Source organism: Erythrolamprus reginae, chromosome 3, assembly GCF_031021105.1.
Source record: "Erythrolamprus reginae isolate rEryReg1 chromosome 3, rEryReg1.hap1, whole genome shotgun sequence".
In the NCBI taxonomy this organism is placed as follows: Eukaryota; Metazoa; Chordata; class Lepidosauria; order Squamata; family Dipsadidae; genus Erythrolamprus; species Erythrolamprus reginae.
This window is the reverse complement of record NC_091952.1, coordinates 5,858,661-5,879,834: the sequence shown is the minus strand read 5'-3', so window position 1 is coordinate 5,879,834 and position 21,174 is coordinate 5,858,661. Positions and strand designations below refer to the sequence as shown.

The 21,174-nt window shown below is 45.3% G+C and overlaps 1 protein-coding gene across 1 annotated transcript in view; it reads left to right on the top strand.

Annotated features, from left to right (window-relative positions):
* The window catches only part of STMN3 (stathmin 3), a 51,125-nt gene extending 33,522 nt beyond the window's left edge, over positions 1–17,603 (top strand). The window contains exons 3-5 of the mRNA XM_070748763.1: positions 9,568–9,743; positions 11,604–11,795; positions 17,544–17,603. Of these exons, the coding sequence (XP_070604864.1) occupies positions 9,568–9,743; positions 11,604–11,795; positions 17,544–17,603 (428 nt within the window). The remainder of the gene's footprint in view (positions 1–9,567; positions 9,744–11,603; positions 11,796–17,543) is intronic.
* Positions 17,604–21,174: the final 3,571 nt, after the last annotated feature.

Here is a 21,174-nt window from a genome sequence, read left to right as displayed (position 1 = left end):
GCAGTTTCCATTGCTTTGACCACTTATCTAGTAAAGCTAAATCATTTGCCATATTACAGACCCCTCCAGGAATATCAACCCTATTGCACACTTTAGAGTCATTGGCAAATAGGCAAACCTTCTCTACCAAACCTTCCCCTATGTCACTCAAAAAGATATTAAAAGGTGTTATCTTTCATTGTTAATCTCCCCAAATAAGTTTTTTTCAAAGCCCTAACCAGGGGATAAAATAATGTGCTGAAGCTGACCAGACTAAAGACGCTAGCCAGATGAATACCTGGTAAGCAGATTCTTTCCCCTATTTTCCTCCCCAAAAACTAAGGTGCATCTTATACTCCGATGCGTCATATACTCCGAAAAATACGGTATGTCAACAGCCTATTAGAGTGGGGAAGATCCACAGGGAGGACACGGGAGAGAGCCAGAGTGATGCAAACATTGTCGTAGCATCACAACAAACACCCATTTTGTGTGTGTGCATTGCATACACACGCACAGTCTAAGAGAACCAGAGCTTGCAGTAACTGCTACCATGATTTCATCATTCTTGAAACCAGGACACACCACTAGCCTCACATTAAGCCTGAGAAAAGGCAAAAAAAACATGCTTGTTCAGCTTTGGGAAAGGTAGAAGAAAGCAGCGTCATAAAGGTAGTCCTTGACTAACGACAGTCTGTGTAGTGACTATTCGAAGTTAAAACAGAAAAAAATGTTTTTAAAAAACTTTTGACCATTGCCGCCTGTGGTCATAGAAACATAGAAGATTGATGGCAGAAAAAGACCTCGTGGTCCATCTAGTCTGCCCTTATACTATTTCCTGTATTTTATCTTAGGATGGATATATGTTTATCCCAGGCATGTTTAAATTCAGTTCCTGTGGATTGACCAACCACGTCTGCTGGAAGTTTGTTCCAAGCATCTACTACTCTTTCAATAAAATAGTATTTCCTCACGTTGCTTCTGATCTTTTCCCCAAAATAACTTCAGATTGTGTCCCCTTGTTCTTGTGTTCACTTTCCTATTAAAAACACTTCTCCACTTGCACTGCTTCGGAGAGTCCAACATGGGTTAATCTACAGCCTATTGGAAGGGACTGAGTTAAAAATTAGCATAAATAACCGGTCCAACCCCCATGTTGCCCTCTCTGGGTCAGTCTAAAAAACTCAGTCATAGTGGAGGGACTCATGAGTTTTTCCTCCTATGACTCTTGTAGTCTTGTTGTTTTAGCTTGTACATTTGCTTAACTTTTTACTGTTTTTATTGTTTTATTATAAAGCATATTAAGATATTCACTAACATAAAATTTTTTCTGTTTGTCTTTCAGAGACTGGACGATGTATTTCGGCAGTTTGGGCCCCTGGTTCTGCGGAGCTATGCCCACTTCTCTTCACCCAGGTCGGAGCCTCTTCCCTGCGAGGGTACAGCTCCAAGGACCGGGCGTCGCCCAAGGAACGAGGTCCCCGGCCTGTGCGGCCATACCTCTGTTCGGAGCGACCATCGGGAGCCGGACACGACGAAAAGAGGACATTTGAATTTCCCGCCAGGGAAGAAAAGCCACGGCTGGGAAACGAGCCGGCGAGCGGAGCGCCGAGCCAGGAAGCCCGAGAAAGATCATCACCGTTCGTAACGGCAGCTGTAATGGGCGCGGCCATGACAATAAAGGCGCCAAACACAGGGCGCCGCCATTTTGAGGCTTAGCTCCGGGCCGCCATTTTGGAGGGTTGACGGACAGCCCGATTACCCAATTATATCGCCCGGATGTCCTGTGTAACAGGAAGAGGCGGAACATAATAGCGGCGGCCATTTATACTGACCAAATTGCTCAAACGCAGTTATAATTACCTGTTGGTCTCACGGAGCCTTATAATCATCCTCATGGCCGATCCAGCCCAACAGGGGACAGCTGAGGCCCCGATCACAAAGGCTAAGGAGAAGTCTCACTCTTCCAAGCCCAAGTCTAAATCTTCGCAAACCTCCTCTGCAATGAGAGATGCTGAAAGGCGCATCAAAGCCCTGGAGGAGCAATTGGAGGCGCAGAAGCAAGCTGCCATGCCACAAAATGCACCTATAACAGGTACTACCCCCCCGGAGCTCCCGGAGGGCATGGGATCAGCAACTGATCGGGACTGGTCACCGGATAGGTTTGGGGGTGCATCCCAGGTGGCAGAGCCAACTAGGCCAGAAATTACCAGGCCTTCTTCTTCTTCTTCCCCGGCATGGCACATGGCATCTCAACCAATGCCAACTGCCTCATTCACCCCGACAGCAGCTGGCCTCAGATCCTCCCCAGACACCTGGCAACGCCTGCCACCTGCATTGCAGGACATGATTGCTTCGGCCTATTCCCATGGCATAGTGGCTGGGGCCCAACAACACATGCCCAGTGCCCCCCCTGCTTCGCCTCGCCCTTCTCCATCTGTCCAGAGGAATATATGGGCAGCTCCGGCACCCCCATCTCCCACGCACGAATCCTTTCAGGAGGACATGGGCTTTAGGGAGCATGGTTCGGATCCGGATGATGGCCTATCAGAGGATGAGGGTGTACCTCCAGAACCCCCGGCATATACTGGCCTCTTTAGGCCCTCTATTTTTCGTGTGCTCTTGAACAAGGCTAAGCTAACTATCGCCTCAGATGCACCTGGCAAGCCCGCTGACCAGGCAGCGACCACTCAACCGACCTCAAGGGTACTTACTGAAACCCAGAGGGATGCAGACTGTATACCTGCTCCCAAATTGTTCTTGGACAATGTTAAAAGACCCTGGCAATACCCAGCGGGTGCTCTAGGCCCAACAGTCTCAGAAAGGAAATTCTATGCATTTGAACCAGAATTGGAGAATTTACTAGAATTCCCATCTGTCGATGCCCCTGTAGCGGCTCTTGTTTCTAATGCGCTCGTGCCATCAGAGGTGGCAGACGGCCTACGACCAGAAGACCGGAGGGCCGAGAGCATAATCAAAAAGGCCCATCAAATGAATGCATGGGCCCTCAAAGCAGCCTCAGCTGCTTCATTTTTTAACCGAGCGTCGGTCCTTTGGCTGCAAGACATGCTCACGAGATTAGGACCGGAAGATGGCCGCTTGAGGCAAGACCTCAACAAGCTATTAGCGGCAGCAGAGTTCTCCGCGGACGCCACTTTATCGGCATCCCGCTTTTCTTCACGGGCTCTAGCAGCAAATCAGTCGGCTCGACGCTTACTCTGGCTCCGGACATGGCAAGCTGACGCCAAGTCCAAATGGCGTCTGGCTTCAGCCCCATTTGACGGTGCTAAATTGTTTGGTGAATCTCTTGACAAGGTCCTCATAGAGGATAAAGACAAGAAGAAGGTCTTACCCAGAACCTATAGGAGGCAAGACAGACGGACCGCACCATACTTCAGACGTCCACCCTTTCGGGCAGAGGCCTCCTCCAATGCACCCCAGGTTGGAAGGTCATACACTCAGGGGTCATACTCTCAAACTTCGTACAGAACAGACAGGGGTGGCTTTGGAGACCGGAATAAACAATTCCAACAATCAAGGAGACCATACAGAGGCTCCAGCAGAGGAGGTTATAGAAGGAACAAATGACTCCATCGAGAACTTTCCTATAGGAGGACGGCTACAACACTTCACCGCCTCTTGGGAAGCCATATCTACAGACTCTTGGGCTCTAAGAACTATAGCTCAGGGTCTCACTTTGGAATTTATTCAGGAACCTCCCAGCAGGTTCCTGCAATGCCCAACAACCCTCAACAACCTCAAGAACAACCTTCTGTATCACGAGATCAACCACCTCCTCCAGATAGGCACCATCGAAAGGGTCCCGTCCCATCAGGAGGGGCGGGGATACTATTCAATCGTGTTCATAGTACCCAAGGCCTCCGGTGGTTGCCGCCTCATTCTAAACTTGAAACAACTAAACATATACCTCAAATATCGGCGTTTCAAGATGCATTCCCTAAAGACAATATTAGCAGCAATTCGCCAAGGGGATTGGTTAACTTCGATAGACCTCAAAGAGGCCTACCTGCATATCCCAGTACATCAGGATTACAGGCAATACCTTCGGTTTTGCCTCGACAACCAGCATTTCCAGTACAAGGCCATGCCTTTCGGCCTATCATCTGCACCCAGGACATTCACAAAGTTACTGGACATACTTACAGCTCATCTCAGGTCTCGTCCACTACGCCTCATGGCGTATCTGGACGATATCATCATCCTGTCCAAAAGTCCTGGACGGGCTCACCACGACCTAACAGAAACCATGAGGACACTAGAACACCTCGGTTTCTCCATCAATCATCAAAAGAGCCACTTTACACCAACAAGGTACCTACCTCACCTAGGCACCAACATAGACACCACAATTGGCATGGTCTTCCTTTCAGCAGAACGACAAGCCAAGGTCAAAACCTTGGTCACACAGCTACAACGCAACCGTTCTCCGACCTTAGCCTTCCTCTCTCAACTGTTGGGGGTACTCATATCTTGTATAGACATTCTACCTTGGGCCAGGCTCCATGCCAGGCCTCTGCAATGGTTCCTCATTCCCTTTCAGAGGAACAGAACGAGTCACTCGTCCGCATCAGTGACAATTTCGCACGAAGTAAGGAAATCACTTCCTTGGTGGAAGTCATCAGCCCTCACGCAAGGATCACCGTTCCTGCCACAACAGGAGATGACCATAACAACGGACGCGAGCCTCTCGGGCTGGGGAGCGCACTCCGAGGTGGGAGTGGCCCAGGGCCTTTGGACCGAAGAGGAGCTCACATGCCCAAACATCAATTACCTGGAGCTCAGAGCCGTTCACCTGGCTCTCAGACATTTCACTGCACAGGTCAGAGGTCAGAACGTATTGATCCTCACAGACAATGTGGCGACAAGGGCGCACATCAACCATCAGGGCGGCACAAGATCGGGTCGCCTGATGAGGGAATCACAGTCCCTGTTCAAATGGGCGGAACGACACCTATCATCCTTGAGGGCGGAACACATATCCGGCATCTCAAATCTTCAAGCAGACTGGCTCAGCCGGACCACCATAAATCCGGCGGAGTGGAGCCTGGGCAACGATCTGTTCATGGAGATCATTCACAAATACGGGACACCACAGGTGGATTTGTTTGCCACCCATCACAACAACCAATTGCCCAGGTTCTTTTCAAGGTTCCCCTCGCCGGGAGCAGAGCAGATCAATGCCCTGTCATGCCAGTGGCCGGAGGGTCTGCTATATGCCTTTCCCCCAGTCTGTCTGATCCCAAGGGTAGTCAACAAACTGCTGCAAGAACAAGCGGAAATCCTCTTGGTGGCCCCATTCTGGCCCAGGAGGCCTTGGTTCGCAGACTTGATGGGTCTTTCAATTTCTCCCCCCTGGCGAATCCCACACCACAAGGTGGTCCTGACACAGGGGTCGATTTACCACCCAGACCCTCAGTGGTGGAGTCTTGCCGTGTGGCACTTGAGGGGGAGAGATTGAGGAGAGAACAACTACCGGACAAAGTAATAAATACTATGCAGGCAGCTCGCCGACCCTCCACGACCCGCATTTATCAGGCCACATGGAGGGCATACTGTTTATTTTGTAGAAACCGTCATCAGGACCCACAGGACCCATCCGTAATCCAGATCCTAGAATTCTTACAAGCTGGGTTGGACAAAGGACTGTCACCCAACACGCTTCGCAGGCAAACGGCAGCTATAGCCACAATCCTTAAAATGGACTTTTCTCGCCCAATTTCACAACACCCATGGATTCGGGATTTTATCAGGGGGGCATCGAACATCAGACCCCCCACCATTCACAGATTCCCTACATGGGACTTACCTCTGGTCCTACAGGCCTTGACAGAACCTCCCTTCGAACCTCTAAGAGATATTCCACTTCATCTCTTATCGTTTAAAACGGCCTTCTTAACAGCAATCACATCAGCGAGGCGAGTATCCGAACTCGCGGCCTTGTCAATCAGACCGGACTTATGCATTTTTCATACAAACAATGTAGTCCTGAGGCCTGATCCTACCTTTTTACCAAAAGTAAACACTGTCTTCCACAGGTCACAAGACATCATCCTTCCGGATTTTTGTGCCAAAGGGTCACATCCACTGGAACTAAAGTGGCACAAGATTGATGTCCGTCGTGCCATCAAAATATACATAAGACGGACAGGTTCCTTCCGGAAAACAGAGGCCCTGTTCGTTTCCTACTTCCCGGCATCCATGGGGAATAAAGTATCCTCTAAGACTGTCAGTTGTTGGATACGCTCCTGCATCGCCATAGCATATAAATCAAGGTCTGCACCAATACCTAGAGGTATCACGGCCCACTCTACAAGAAGTGCAGCCACATCAGCGGCCTGGGCGACACAGGCCCCCCTTGAAGATATCTGTAGGGCAGCAACCTGGACTGCCCCCAACACGTTTATCAAGCACTACCGTTTGGACAGTTTCGCTTCAGCTGAAGCGGCCTTTGGATGCAGAGTGTTGCAGAGAGTTTGCACCGAGTCTGCGCCCCTGGTCCAGCCTTCTCCCTCCCTAATGGTTTAAAGCTTGGGTATATCCCATGTTGGACTCTCCGAAGCAGTGCAAGTGGAGAAGAACCGTTGCACTTACCTGAATGGTCTTCTCGCTGCACTGCAAGGAGAGTCCAAACCCACCCGGCTAACGGGCCCAGGGTCACTAGACGATTCATAGTTGAGTTTGGATTCTGTTGAATCAGTTGAATAAAGTTTCCTTGTTTTTCTAGCACTATGACTTCGTTTTATTATAAGACTGACCCAGAGAGGGCAACATGGGGGTTGGACCGGTTATTTATGCTAATTTTTAACTCAGTCCCTTCCAATAGGCTGTAGATTAACCCATGTTGGACTCTCCTTGCAGTGCAGCGAGAAGACCGTTCAGGTAAGTGCAACGGTTCTTCCCTCCTGAACCTTATTTAACCCTTTCACATATTTAAATGTCTCATTTATTTATTTATTTATTTATTTATTTATTTATTTATTTGATTTTTATGCCGCCCTTCTCCTTAGACTCAGGGCAGCTTACAACATGTTAGCAATAGCACTTTTTAACAGAGCCAGCCTATGGCCCCCACAATCCAGGTCCTCATTTTACCCACCTCGGAAGGATGGAAGGCTGAGTCAACCTTGAGCCGGTGATGAGATTTGAACCGCTCACCTACAGATCTACAGTCAGCTTCAGTGGCCTGCAGTACAGCACTCTACCTGCTGCGCCACCCTGGCTCATGTTATGAGCCATGTCCCCCCCCCCCTTTTTCCTTCTGTCCTCCAGACTATACAGATTGAGTTCAGTTCGTCTTTCCTGATACGTTTTATGCTTAAGACCTTCCACCATTTTTGTAGCCTATCATGTGATCAAAATTCAAACGCTTGGCAACTGACACATATTTATGGCCGTCACAGTGTCCAGGGTGGGTCGTGGGATCCCCTTTTGTGACGCTCCGACAAGCAAAGTCAATGGGGAAGCCATTGACTTAACAACAGTGTGTCCCAACATAGCAACTGCACTGATTCACTTAACAACCGTGGCAAGAAAGATCATAAAAAGAAGCAAAACTTGCTTAACAACTGATTTGTTTAGCAGCACACATTTTGGGCTCAATTGTGGCCATAAGTCTACGTAGCCATAACTATTTGTATGCCGCCCCGAGTCTACGGAGACAGGCGGCATACAAATCTAATAATAAATAAATAAATAAGGTTAGGACCACTTAAGAGTTGACTGAGAAAGCAGGTGAGTCAGCAGGGTGATGTAAGTGGCAATTTAAGCGGCATCAACAGGAATCTCATTTTCAACTTGCGGGAACTTATTGTTCCACTATTTTTGTTTGGATTCCATCCCAAGTCCTGGATCTGCTTTTCAGCAGAGCTTTTAACGAGAAATTCAAAGCACGGATTTAGAAAAAAGGTAATGAAGATGATTAAGCCCTGTGAGGAAAGAGCCAGGTAATAGCCTTGAGAGAAAGGTGACTACGGGTGGTTACAAAAACACCCATCACAGTCTAGAATGCTTCTAAGAGATCTGTAAGGGGTGTGCATAAGTGCACCACTATGCCTACTGTCCCTGTCCTACTGCCCTATTGTCTTCTTTTATCATTATTTTTTACTTATGTCTATACAAATTACTACTATCCTATACAGTGGTACCTCTACTTACGAACTTAATTCTACCAGGAAAGACTTCATGAACTCAATCTGTATAGTCTGGAGGACAGAAAGAAAAGGGGGGACATGATTGAAACATTTAAATAGGTTAAAGGCTTAAATAAGGTCCAGGAGGGTTTTTTTTAATAGGAAACTGAATCCAAGAACAAGGGGACACAATCTGAAGTTAGTTGGGGGAAAGATCAAGAGCAACATGAGAAAATATTATTTTACTGAAAGAGGAGTAGATCCTTGGAATCTCCTGCTGAGTGATCAGAACGAAGTTAACTATTCAAGTAACTGAATTGGGTTCATGGTTTATGGAGAAACACACATTTAAATACTTTAGTGAGGTTCCACCTGAATCATAAGTTGCTTTCACAAAACATCAGCTGTTAGAAATACTGAACAATGGTTAATGGCCACCTATCCAGTTTTATGATAAACCTTGCTAGATTTAGCAAAAGATGGCTTACTTTTTAACCGGGTTTGAACTATTTGTCAGTGGTCTGTTAGATCCATCACAGCCAACCCTGGATCCATCATTCAACAATAATTCGACAGCATATTTATTCAAAGGTAGCTTTAAAAAAAATCAATGTAAATTTAATCAGTTCCTGCTGAGTGTTAAAAACAAAGTTATTATTTATTTTATTTATTTATTCATTTGTCCAAAACACAAATACATAGGGAGAAAAATAGACATGTGGTAATATATATAAGGGTAAAAGTGAACTTAGAGGAGAGGATATATGAAAGGAAGAGAATACAGTATATATGATAGATGAAAGAAAGGAAAGACAATTGGACAGGGGACGAAAGGCACACCAGTGCACTTATGTACGCCCCTTACTGGCCTCTTAGGAACCTGGAGAGGTCAATCGTGGAGAGTCTAAGGGAGAAGTATTGGGGGTTAGGGGTTGACACAATTGAGTCCGGTAATGAGTTCCACGCTTTGATAACTCAATTGTTGAAATCATATTTTTTACAGTCAAGTTTGGAGCGATTCGTATTAAGTTTGAATCTATTGTGTTATTGCGGTTGAAGCTGAAGTAGTCATTGACCGGTAGGACGTTGCAGCATATGATCTTGTGGGCAATACTCAAATCGTGTTTTAGGCGCCGTAGTTCTAGGCTTTCTAGGCCCAGGATAGTTAGTCTATTTTCGTAGGATATTCTGTTTCGAGTGGAGGAGTGAAGGGCTCTTCTGGTGAAATATCTTTGGACATTTTCAACTAACTGATTTGGGTTCGTGGTTTATGGAGAAAGAAACACTTAAATACTTTGGTGATGGGTTCTTGACTGGATGGAGAGACACCTAAATGAGGATGGTGAGGGAAGAATAAATCTATTGATTAATAAGGACTAGAAACATTGCCACAATACCTCTCAGTAAATCTGACCCGTAATTCTCTTCGCTTCCTCAGATATGGAGGTCAAGCAATTGGACAAGAGGGCTTCTGGCCAAAGCTTCGAAGTGATTTTGAAGTCCCCCTCTGACCTGTCTCCGGACAGCCCCGTCCTCTCCTCTCCCCCCAAGAAGAGGGACCTGTCCCTGGAGGAGCTGCAGAAGCGATTGGAAGCTGCCGAAGAGAGGAGGAAGGTAAGTATTTATTTTATTTGTCAAGTATGTGTTGGGAGCATACAAGGAAATAACGCTGTTTATATGCATGATGTTGGTACTAATAATAGAGAAACATTAGGGCAGGGATGGTAGGCATGCTGTAAGCCCCTTACTGACCTCTTAGGAATTGGGAAAGATCAACAATGGACAGTCTAAAGGTAAAGGTTTTGGGGGTTAGGTGATGATACTACTGTTCTGTCGGGCTCTCTGGCAGACGCCTCCCAAAAACTCACAGGTACAAATTTCAGACACACACACGTTTGAAAATTCAAAACAATGTTCTTTATAATGAAAAGTCACTTAAACTAAGTTCTCTTTTGGTATAGCAAAGAGCCCTCGTCTCCAAACAAACTGGTAATTTGTACAAGTCCCTTATCAGTTCTGTGATACTTAGCTTGCAGCTGTGAGGTAATTCACAGTCCTTCTTCTTTCACAAAGTGAAACACACTTTGCCCTGCTTTAGTTTGAAAGCGGGGAAAAATCAGCACACAAAAGGTCAAAGTCAGTAAAGCAGTCATGAAACACAGCGATCAGATAATCCTCCACAATGGCCAAACCCACAGGCTGCTCTTTATACCAGCCTCACTAATTACCACAGCCCCACCCAACCACGGGTGGCCTCATTTTCTTTGATAATCATCTCTCAGTTGTTGTTGCCTATGCATCGCTCTCCACATGTGTGGCTGTATCATTAACTCTTGTTCCGAATCCAAGGAGGAGCTAGATAATTGATCTCCTTCTGAGCTGTCTGCCACACTCTCCTCCTCCCTGTCACTCATGTCTTCTTGGTCAGAGGAGCCTTCCTCATCAGATTCCACCGGGGGCAAAACAGGCCTGCAGCATGTGGATGTCTCCCCCACACCCACAGTCCTTGGGGCAGGAGCTGGGCCAGAGCTAACCACAACAACTACAGAGTCAGGTATTGAGTTCCAGTAACAACTCGGTTGCTGAAGTCATATTTTCTTCAGTTGAGTTTGGAGCCATTTACTTTGAGTTTATATCTATTATGGGCCTTGTGTGTTGTTGTGGTTGAAGCTGAAGTAGTCATTGACAGGAAGGACATTGTAGCAGATGATTTTATGGGCTATGCTTAGGTCGTGTTGAAGGCGACATAGTTCTAAGCTTTCTAAACCTAGGATTGTAAGTCTGGTTGCATTCTGTTTCAAGTAGAGGAGTGGAGGGCTCTTTTAGTAGAGTATCTCTGGATGCTTTCTAATGTCTGAAAGGCGGTGTGGGTTCCAGACAGATGAGCTGTATTCAAGGATTCAAGTCTATCATAATTCAGGCTTTTCTGGCTGATACAAATTTATCTTCAGGCATATTCTCACAATTCCCTGGTTGCAGCTAAGACCTTGGAGGGAAAGACAAATTTCCCCTGGTATTAGGAACTAACCCGAATCCCAGCAGCCGACTAGGTCCCACAGAGTTGGCCTTCTCCGGGTCCCGTCAACTAAGCAATGTTGTCTGGCAGGACCCAGGGGAAGAGCCTTCTCTGTGGCGGCCCCGGCCCTCTGGAATCAACTCTCTCCGGAGATTCGAACTGCCCCCACCCTCCTTGCCTTCCGCAAGACTCTGAAGACCTATCTATGTTGCCAGGAATGGGGTAATTGATGCAGTCCCTTGTTGACTGGTAAGATTTATGTGTAGTATGATTCCAGAGGGCCGGAGCCCCCACAAAGAAGGCCCCACCAAGCAACATGGTCTGGCTGATGGGACCTGGAGAAGGCCGACTCTGTGGGACCTAGCTGGTCGCTGGGACTCATAGGGCAGAAGGCGGCCCCACAAGTCATCTGGTCCGATGCCATGCAGGCCTTCATAGTTTGATGGGTTTTCTTCCAGAGCCAGGAAGCGCAGGTGCTGAAGCAGCTTGCAGGGAAGCGCGAACACGAGCGGGAAGTGTTGCACAAGGCTCTGGAAGAGAACAACAACTTCAGCCGGCTGGCTGAGGAGAAACTCAACTACAAGATGGAGCTCAGCAAGGAGATCCGTGAAGCTCACCTAGCTGCCTTGCGGGAGCGACTCCGCGAAAAGGTAAGCGCACCTTTGGCAAATTAGTCAATTGCACCTTAATGCAAATTAGCATTTAGACTTCTATACGGCTTCACAGTTGTTCTGTCGGGCTCTCTGGTCGACTCCTCCCAAAAATTCACAGGTACAAATTTCAGACACACACACGTTTGAAAATTCAAAACAATGTTCTTTATAATGAAAATTCACTTAACCTAAGCCCTCTTTTGGTATAGCAAAGAGCACTGGTCTCCAAACAAACTGGTAATTTGTACAAGTCCCTTATCAGTTCTGAGATACTTAGCTTGCAGCTGTGAGACAATTCACAGTCCTTCTTCTTTCACAAAGTGAAACACACTTTGCCCTGGTTTAGTTTCAAAGCGGGGAAAAATCAGCACACAAAAAGTCAAAGTCAGCAAAGCAGTCACGAAACACAACGATCAGATAATCCTCCACAATGGCCAAACCCACAGGCTGCTCTTTATAGCAGCCTCACTAATGACCACAGCCCCACCCAACCACAGGTGGCCTCATTTTCTTTGATAATAATCTCTCAGTTGTTGCTGCCTATGCATTGCTCTCCGCCTGCGTGGCTGTATCATTAACTCTTGTTCTGAATCCAAGGAGGAGCTAGATAATTGATCTCCTTCTGAGCTGTCTGCCACACTCTCCTCCTCCCTGTCACTCATGTCTTCTTGGTCCGAGGAGCCTTCATCAGCAGATTCCACCAGGGGCAAAACAGGCCTGCAGCATGTGGATGTCTCCCCCACATCCACAGTCCTTGGTGCAGGTGCAGGGCCAGAGCTAACCAAAACAACAGTGCTTTTACAGCCCTCTCTAAGCGGTTTATAAAGAGTCAGCCTATTTGCCCCCAACAATCTGGGTCCTCATTTGACTGACCTTGGAAGGATGGAATTCTGAGTCAACCTGGAGCCTACTGAGATTCCATCTGCCAAACTGCTGCCAGCTGGTGAGCAGCAGAAGTAGCTTGCAGTACCGCACTCTAACCACTGCACCACCGAGGCTCTTGCAGGTCATATTTTTGACTCTGAGCTGCCCCCCATTGTGGAGTTGCGGGTAATTTATTTATTTATTTATTGGATTTGTATGCCGCCCCTCTCCGAAAACTCGGGGCGGCTAACAGCAATAACAAGACAGCATACAATAATAATCCAATACTAAGAACAATTAAAAACCCATTATAATAAAAACCAAACAGACATACAGACATACCATGCATAAAATTGTAAGGGCCTAGGGGGAAAGTGTATCCCAATTCCCCCATGCCTGGCGGCAGAGGTGGGTTTTAAGTAGCTTACGAAAGGCCAGGAGGGTGGGGGCAATTCTAATCTCTGGGGGGAGTTGGTTCCAGAGGGCCGGAGCTGCCACAGAGAAGGCTCTTCCCCTGGGTCCCTCCAAGCGGCATTGTTTGGTTGACGAGACCCGGAGAAGACCCACTCTGTGGGACCTAACTGGTCGCTGGGATTCGTGCATCAGAAGGCGGTCGCTGAGATAATCTGGATTATATGCACAAGAACAATGACAAAAGATTAAATCACAGCAATATATGAGCCACAGTGGCGCAGTTGTTAGAGTGCGGTACTGCAGGTGACTTCTGCCAACTGCAATTTGGCAGTTCAATTCTCACCAGTTCAGGGTTGACTCAGCCTTCCGAGGTGGGTAAAATGAAGACCCAGATTGTTGGGGGAAAGTATGCGAACTCTGTAAAATGCTTAGTTGTTCTCAACCACTTTGTTCTCAACCACTTTGGAGGTGTCAAATGACTGTTTTACAGGGGTCGCCTAAAATTATAGGAAAAGACAAATTTCCCCTGGTGTTAGGAACTAAAGGTTCTATTCTGGCGCCTTGGAACATATTTTTACAATCCGACCAATCAGGCGTTTACAGTGGGTGTGTCCCCCTGACCTTCCTGCCAATCAGCTTAAAGCTCTGTTGGGAGAATTGGCGCTAGACTTATGGTTGGGGGTCACCACAACATGAGGGACTGTATTAAGGGGTCGCGGCATTAGAAAGGTTGAGAACCACTGCACTACGAGCTGCATAGGGCTGCTGTCGAGCCACAACACAACTGTGGCAAGGAAATGGGGCAAAATTCACTTGCTTAGCAACAAAAATGTTGGGCTCGATTAGGGTCATACATGAAGGACTGCCTATAATGTTGGTCCAGAATGGGAAATTGTCAGGCCGAAGCCAGAATACTTGGAGGTTTTGGCCTGCCACATTATGCTATGTCCTTTTAGAATGTTTCTTGCTGTGGGAAATGGGGAGGGACAGCTGCCTGAAGAGTTAGAGGTAGACAAAATAAATTCCTTTTAGAGTTTCAAGGTCATCTTTTGTCAGTACCTGGCCGGAAGAAGATGAGCGTGCATGGACAATGAAGGGCTGAAAAAATGTTTACTACCACACTGTTGCTGTGACTTATTTTGTGGGTGTGGCTTGCTGCTAATGTGATCAGGTGGGAGTGGCTTGACAATCATTTGACCGGGGGTGGCTTAAAGGTCATGTGACTGGCTTAAAGGTGGCCAACTTGACGTCACTCACGTCAAGGGTTTGGGTCAGGGTTAGGGTGCCTGGCCTCTCCTGGCCTCAAAGAGACACAATTTCCCTCTCTATTTACTATTACTGAACATCTAAAATATACTATTTAATTCTGGAAGGTCTTAAGCATAAAACGTATCAGGAAAGACTTCATGAACTCAATCTGTATAGTCTGGAGGACAGAAGGAAAAGGGGGGACATGATCGAAACATTTAAATATGTGAAAGGGTTAAATAAGGTTCAGGAGGGAAGTGTTTTTAATAGGAAAGTGAACACAAGAACAAGGGGGCACAATCTGAAGTTAGTTGGGGGAAAGATCAAAAGCAACGTGAGGAAATGTTATTTCACTGAAAGAGTAGTAGATCCTTGGAACAAACTTCCAGCAGATGTGGTTGGTAAATCCACAGTAATTGAATTTAAACATGCCTGGGATAAACATATATCCATCCTAAGATAAAATACAGAAAATAGTATAAGGGCAGACTAGATGGACCATGAGGTCTTTTTCTGCCGTCAGACTTCTATGTTTCTATATTTTTATGTATATATGCCGTATGGGTACATACATATTACACACAGGCACACAAAAATATACATTATCTACTATATAAATTGTATGTGTATGTACACACACACACACACACAGCTCTTCTAAAATTATACACATTCAACCTCATTTACTGCGATGGGAAAAAACATGCCCAGAAAGGAAAAAATTCAAAAAATTTCTACTGGTTCTGCATACCTGACCATACCCGTAGGAACCTATCACTATGTACGGACCTGGTGGCAGAAGATTAGTGGTCCGTGTGACGCATTTGTGAGTGTGGGAAAGGTGAATGAATTCAAACAAGGAAGTAGAAATCCTGGGGGAATCCAATCCGGGTTTTCCCAGAGATGTGTCAACATAACTCTAAGAATAAATCTGGAACTTTACAGAAAGAGAAATAAGAAGAAAGATTATGGATTGTGCTGAAATGAATAGACTTACTTTAGGACTTAAATATAAAGAAGATTCAGGAATATTATAGAATCTGGGGGGAAATTTATGAATGGACGGAAGTTAAAAATATCTAAAATATATAAGGGTTAAATAAGGTCCAGGAGGGAAGTGTTTTTAATAGGAAAGTGAACACAAGAACAAGGGGACACAATCTGAAGTTAGTTGGGGGGAAAGATCAAAAGCAACATGAGAAAATATTATTTTATTGAAAGAGTAGTAGATCCTTGGAACAAACTTCCAGCAGACGTGGTAGATAAATCCACAGTAACTGAATTTAAACATGCCTGGGATAAACATATATCCATCCTAAGATAAAATACAGAAAATAGTATAAGGGCAGACTAGATGGACCATGAAGTCTTTTTCTGCCGTCAGACCTCTATGTTTCTATTAATAATTTTTTTTTCAAAGTACTGTAATCAGGTAGACACCCAGATGAAAAAAAAGAAATGCTGGCAACACTAGTTGCTAATGTAACACAAATTTAAGATAGTTCATGTTTTCACATTATTTTACATGGGAAAACTATTTTCATTGGGGAATCAGTTAAACGTTGGAGTGAGAGGGATTTTTTCCCTCTTTCTCGGTAAATAATGATGAATATGGGATTTATAGAATGTTAGATACTGAGGATATATTTGGGGGGTTTGTCTCTTTTTCTTTGTTTTTGTTTTCAAATTTAATACAGTGGTACCTCTACCTAAGAACGCCTCTACTTACAAACTTTTCTAGATAAGAACTGGGTGTTTAGGATTTTTTTGCCTCTCCCTCAAGAACCATTTTCCATTTACAAACCCAAGCCTTTGAAACTGTAACCGGAAAAGGCAGGGGGAAGCCTCCATGGGGCCTCTCTAGGAATCTCCTGGGAGGAAACAGGGCCAGAAAAGGCGGGGGGAAGCCTCCGTGGGGCCTCTCTAGGAATCTCCTGGGAGGAAATAGGGCAGGAAAAGGTGGAGAGAAGCCTTTGTGGGACCTCTCTAGGAATCTCCTGGGAAGAAACAGGGCCAGAAAAGGCGAGGGGAAGCCTCTGTGGGGCCTCTCTAGGAATCTCCTGGGAGGAAAACAGGGCCAGAAAAGGCGGGGAGAAGCCTCCATGGGGCCTCTCTAGGGAATCTCCTGGGAGGAAATAGGGCAGGAAAAGGTGGAGAGAAGCCTTTGTGGGACCTCTCTAGGAATCTCCTGGGAAGAAACAGGGCCAGAAAAGGCGGGGGGAAGCCTCCGTGGGGCCTCTCTAGGAATCTCCTGGGAGGAAACAGGGCCGGAAAAAGTGGGGAGAAACCTCCATGGGGCCTCTCTAGGAATCTCCTGGGAGGAAACAAGGCCTCCACTCTCCCTATGGTTTCCCCAATTGCATGCATTATTTGCTTTTACATTGATTCCTATGGGAAAAATTGCTTCTTCTTACAAACATTTCTACTTAAGAACCTGGTCACGGAACGAATTAAGTTCATAAGTAGAGGCACCACTGTATTACTTATAATGTTGGAGAGATGGAGTTATGGGAGGGGAGAGGGAAGGTAGAAAGTAAAGAAACTGATTAAAGCACATTAATGATATGGGAATTTGGCACATGTATGCGGTTGGATATTGGTATTGTGTTTTGTTATTTACATATGTTTTATCTTAAGGTGGAGAAATTTTTTTAAAAAAAATTATACCCCCCAAAGAAAAAAAGGAATAAATTGGAACTTTGAGGAAGTATTTTCCTTGGACTCTGATTTAGAAACATAGAAACATAGAAGTTTGACAGCAGAAAAAGACCTCATGGTCCATCTAGTCTGCCCTTATACTATTTCCTGTATTTTATCTTAGGATGGATATATGTTTATCCCAGGCATGTTTAAATTCAGTTACTGTGGATTTACCAACCATGTCTGCTGGAAGTTTGTTCCAAGGATCTACTACTCTTTCAGTAAAATAATATTTTCTCATGTTGCTTTTGATCTTTCCCCCAACTAACTTCAGATTGTGTCCCCTTGTTCTTGGGTTCACTTTCCTATGAAAAACACTTCCTTCCTGAACCTTATTTAACCCTTTCACATATTTAAATGTTTATGTTTATCCCAGGCATGTTTCAATTCAGTCACTGTGGATTTAGCAACTTAGATGTTAGTTTAAACTTAGATGCTAGTTGGATCCCTGCCACCGAGGTGCTTATCTTGAAAAACTTCATGCCATGTTTACACTTGTCATCACTATGTTTTTTTCAGGAACTGCACGCAGCCGAAGTCCGCCGAAACAAGGAACAACGGGAAGAGATTTCTGGATAAGTGGCTTTTCTACACATCGGGCACCTGCTTCCTAATAACTAACCCAACGATCCCAACTTCTTCTCTCTTTTTTTTAATATATATACAGTATATATTTTTTGTCTAGACAGGGCAACATCCGTTTCCTCCGTTTTCGTTCCCCCCCCTACTCTTTCCTCCTGCCCTCCGGTGTACGAGCTCCATGTCTTTCTCCTCTCTGTAACTCTTAACGTGGAGGTTCATAGAGGTCTCCCAGCCGACTAGCCAACTAGTTGAACCTTGAGCATAGCATCCATCAAATCAGCTATTTTTTTTTTCCTTTGGGCTGTTCGGAACAAAGCGCAAACCACTTAACGCACAAGAACGAAGGGGAACGCTTTGGCGAGGTGTTTGGCCGCGTTGCGAAAGGCTGCTTCTCTATGAACCCCCATCGGTCCGATTATTCGCCCCCTGCCCCCAAGCCCTCCTTCCGCCCCCCCCCCCCCCCCCCCCCCAGAAAAGAAAACTGGTAAAAGAGGACTTTTCCCCTATCAAGGCCTATCTCACACACCCAGAAAAAAGTCCACACTGCAAACAGAAAAAAGCAACTTTCTATTTGCAAAAGGGGTGGCGGTGGTGGTACGCACACATCCGAGCCGCAATTTTGGGTGGTTTCTTCTTTCTTCTTCTTCTACTTCCTGGATGTTTACCTGGGAGGGGGGGAATTTTAAAAAAATATATCTTACGAGGCCCCTGCTTTCTTGGTGAGGAAGGTTACGACTGGATAGTATAAGGGCAGAGTAGATGGACCATGAGGTCTTCTTCTGACGTCAATCTTCTAGGTTTTAATAGTTGATAGTTTCGACTGAGAGACCTTCTTGGTTGATTTACAGGAAAGGGAATGATTTCAGTTTAAAGAGAACAAAAGAGAAAACGAAACGAAAATAACCACCCCAAAGAAAAAGCATGACGTGTCGCCCTATCAAACCTCAAACCCAATGTGGCTTTTTGACTGAACGGCGTGAATCCAACCTAGATGACCGCTTAGAGAGAGCTGTAAAGCGCCCTGAAGCGGTGGTCTATAAGTCTAGACGCTATTGTTATTTTCCAAAGTCTCTCCCCCTTTCTCTCTCTCTTTTCCCAGGTTTAAGGACCACGGGACAGCAGAGGCATTGGGTGTGACTTGTGGTCATTGGCATCGCACAGCAGGAAAGGGGCTTGGCCAGAGAGTGGCCAACGAGATCTCAGCTAAATATTGTCTCTGGACCTTAAGCTCATTTTTCTCTAAAGAGGGAAGGCGTCTTGTTGAAGCTCCTCCTTGCCTTGCCCTGGCCTACTAGCTATGTTTTCAAAGAGGTCGACATGGATTGAGATTTTTTTGAGCAGGGCTCTCCAAACATGGCAACTTTAAAACTTGTGGACTTCAACTCCCAGAATTCTGGGAGTTGAAGTCCACAAGTCTTAAAGTCTTAAAGTTGCCAAGTTTGGAAGACCTCTGATTTAGAGCGTGAAGAGTCTTTTCTGCTTGAGGAATTTGTGACCATCAGAAAGAGAGACCCTAGAAAGAGGGAAAGAGTTTGGGCACCACTTTATAATGCCTCGATGAGACCCCCACAGTTTTCTTTCATAGGTAGCCCCCTGTAGTAAAAGATTTCAGAATGGGATAACTTCGGTCTCGGTTAAGTAGAGGGGGAAGTCTGAAAGAAAGGATCGAGAAACGTAAACAAAACGGGTGAAGTTGTAGCGTAACAGAATGATAAAGGGAGGAAACGCTTTGATGATATCCCCATCGGAAGTAGAATATCGTGGGAGTCATTCTGAATAGTTGAAAAAGTTGATAAGATGTGATCGTCCCTTTATCTTTATTTTTTATTTTCAAACTGGGCCAGGCAAATCCCCAATTTGGAATGGCAGAATACATACCAGCATCAATCAAGTGATCACTGTTATTTTTTCACCCATTTGCAGCTCATCTTTCAGTTTGCAATAATAATAATGATAATAATAGTAATGATAATAATAATAATTTAATAATAATAATGTATTAGATTTGTATGCCGCCCCTCTCCGAGGACTCGGAGCAGCTAATAAAAACCAAGGGAATCAAAGGCTTATTTAAATTGCAGGGAAAGTGTAAGGAAAAAAACAACAGATGATCGTCCCAGCTTTGTCAGTTCCCAAATGTCTGCTGTGCATACAGGTCTTATGAAGGCAGGCTGTTTTAATATGCAGAGGTTTCTAGTCCCCGTGGCAGGTAATTCAGCCAAAGCAAGTTGTTAAATATCAAAGTGAGTGCTGTTCCCAACAGACCTTCCCAAAGCTTGTATCCACAACAGTTTAACCCAGATATAAAGAGGGATTTTTCCACTGGCTCTTCTAGAAGATTGGCAGTGTGTCGGGTGAAATGGGAAGGATCTAGTATTAATTTAATATTCTGGCCAGTTGGTCACTCTGGGTGGTGTTGGCTAACTGGTCAGCCTGGCCTGTTGGATGGCTGTGAGATTAGAATTCTTTGGTTGATGAATTATGATGTAGGGATGATAATCCCGCATTTGCCCGAAAATAAGACTCTGTGTTGTATTTTTTTGAACCCTGAAATACGCCTTTGGCCTTATTGCCATGCACTCAAAAGCCCAATTGGGCCTATTTATTCACTCACTCACTCACTCACTCACTCACCTCATTCATGCATTCATTTATTCATTCATTCATTCATGCATTCATTCATTCATTCATTCATTCATTCATTCATTCATTCATTCAAATTTGTATGCCGCCCCAACTTCCAAGGGACTCTCAGCGGCTCGCCACCAAAAAAAGATAAAACATACAATGTAAGATTGAAACCCCTTAAAAAAACAATCTAAATCCATTCAAAACCAACAATTAAAAACAGTAAAAAACCATACACATCATTAATGGCCAGATCCCGATGGCGTACCATCAGATCAACGGCCCCAAGCCGGTCGGAAAAGCCAGGTCTTTACAGTTTTCCGGAAGGCCAGTATAGTAAGGGTAGTCTGGATCTCAGGAGGCAGCTGGTTCCAAAGAGACGGGGCAGCCACAGAGAAGGACCTCCCCTGCAAACCCACAAGCTGACCCTGTTTAGCTGACGGGACCTGGAGAAGACCAACTCTATCATCAGGGGATGTCTTATTTTGGGGGAAACAAGGTAATAGTTGTGCTTCTCAACTTTGGGCACTTTAACACGGGTGGACCAACTCCCAGAATTCTGGGAATTGAAGTCCACTTGTCTTAGAGCAATCAAGGTTCGGAAACATAGCTAATAGATTGATTCACATCACTCTCAGTAACATCACCACCAGGTGGGGGCTCCACCCAGTTCGACCAGTTCGACCATCCTGTCTTCCATGTTTAGACTGGCCTTTATAATAATAATAATAATAATAATAATAATAATAATAATAATAATAATAATAATAATAATTTATTGGATTTCTTTCCCGCCCCCTCTCCGCAGACTCGGGGCAGCTAACAACAATAATAAACACAACATGTACAATCCAATAATAAAAAAATAACTAAAAACCCCTATTATAAAACCAAACATACACACAAACATACCATGCATAACTTGTAATGGCCTAGGGGG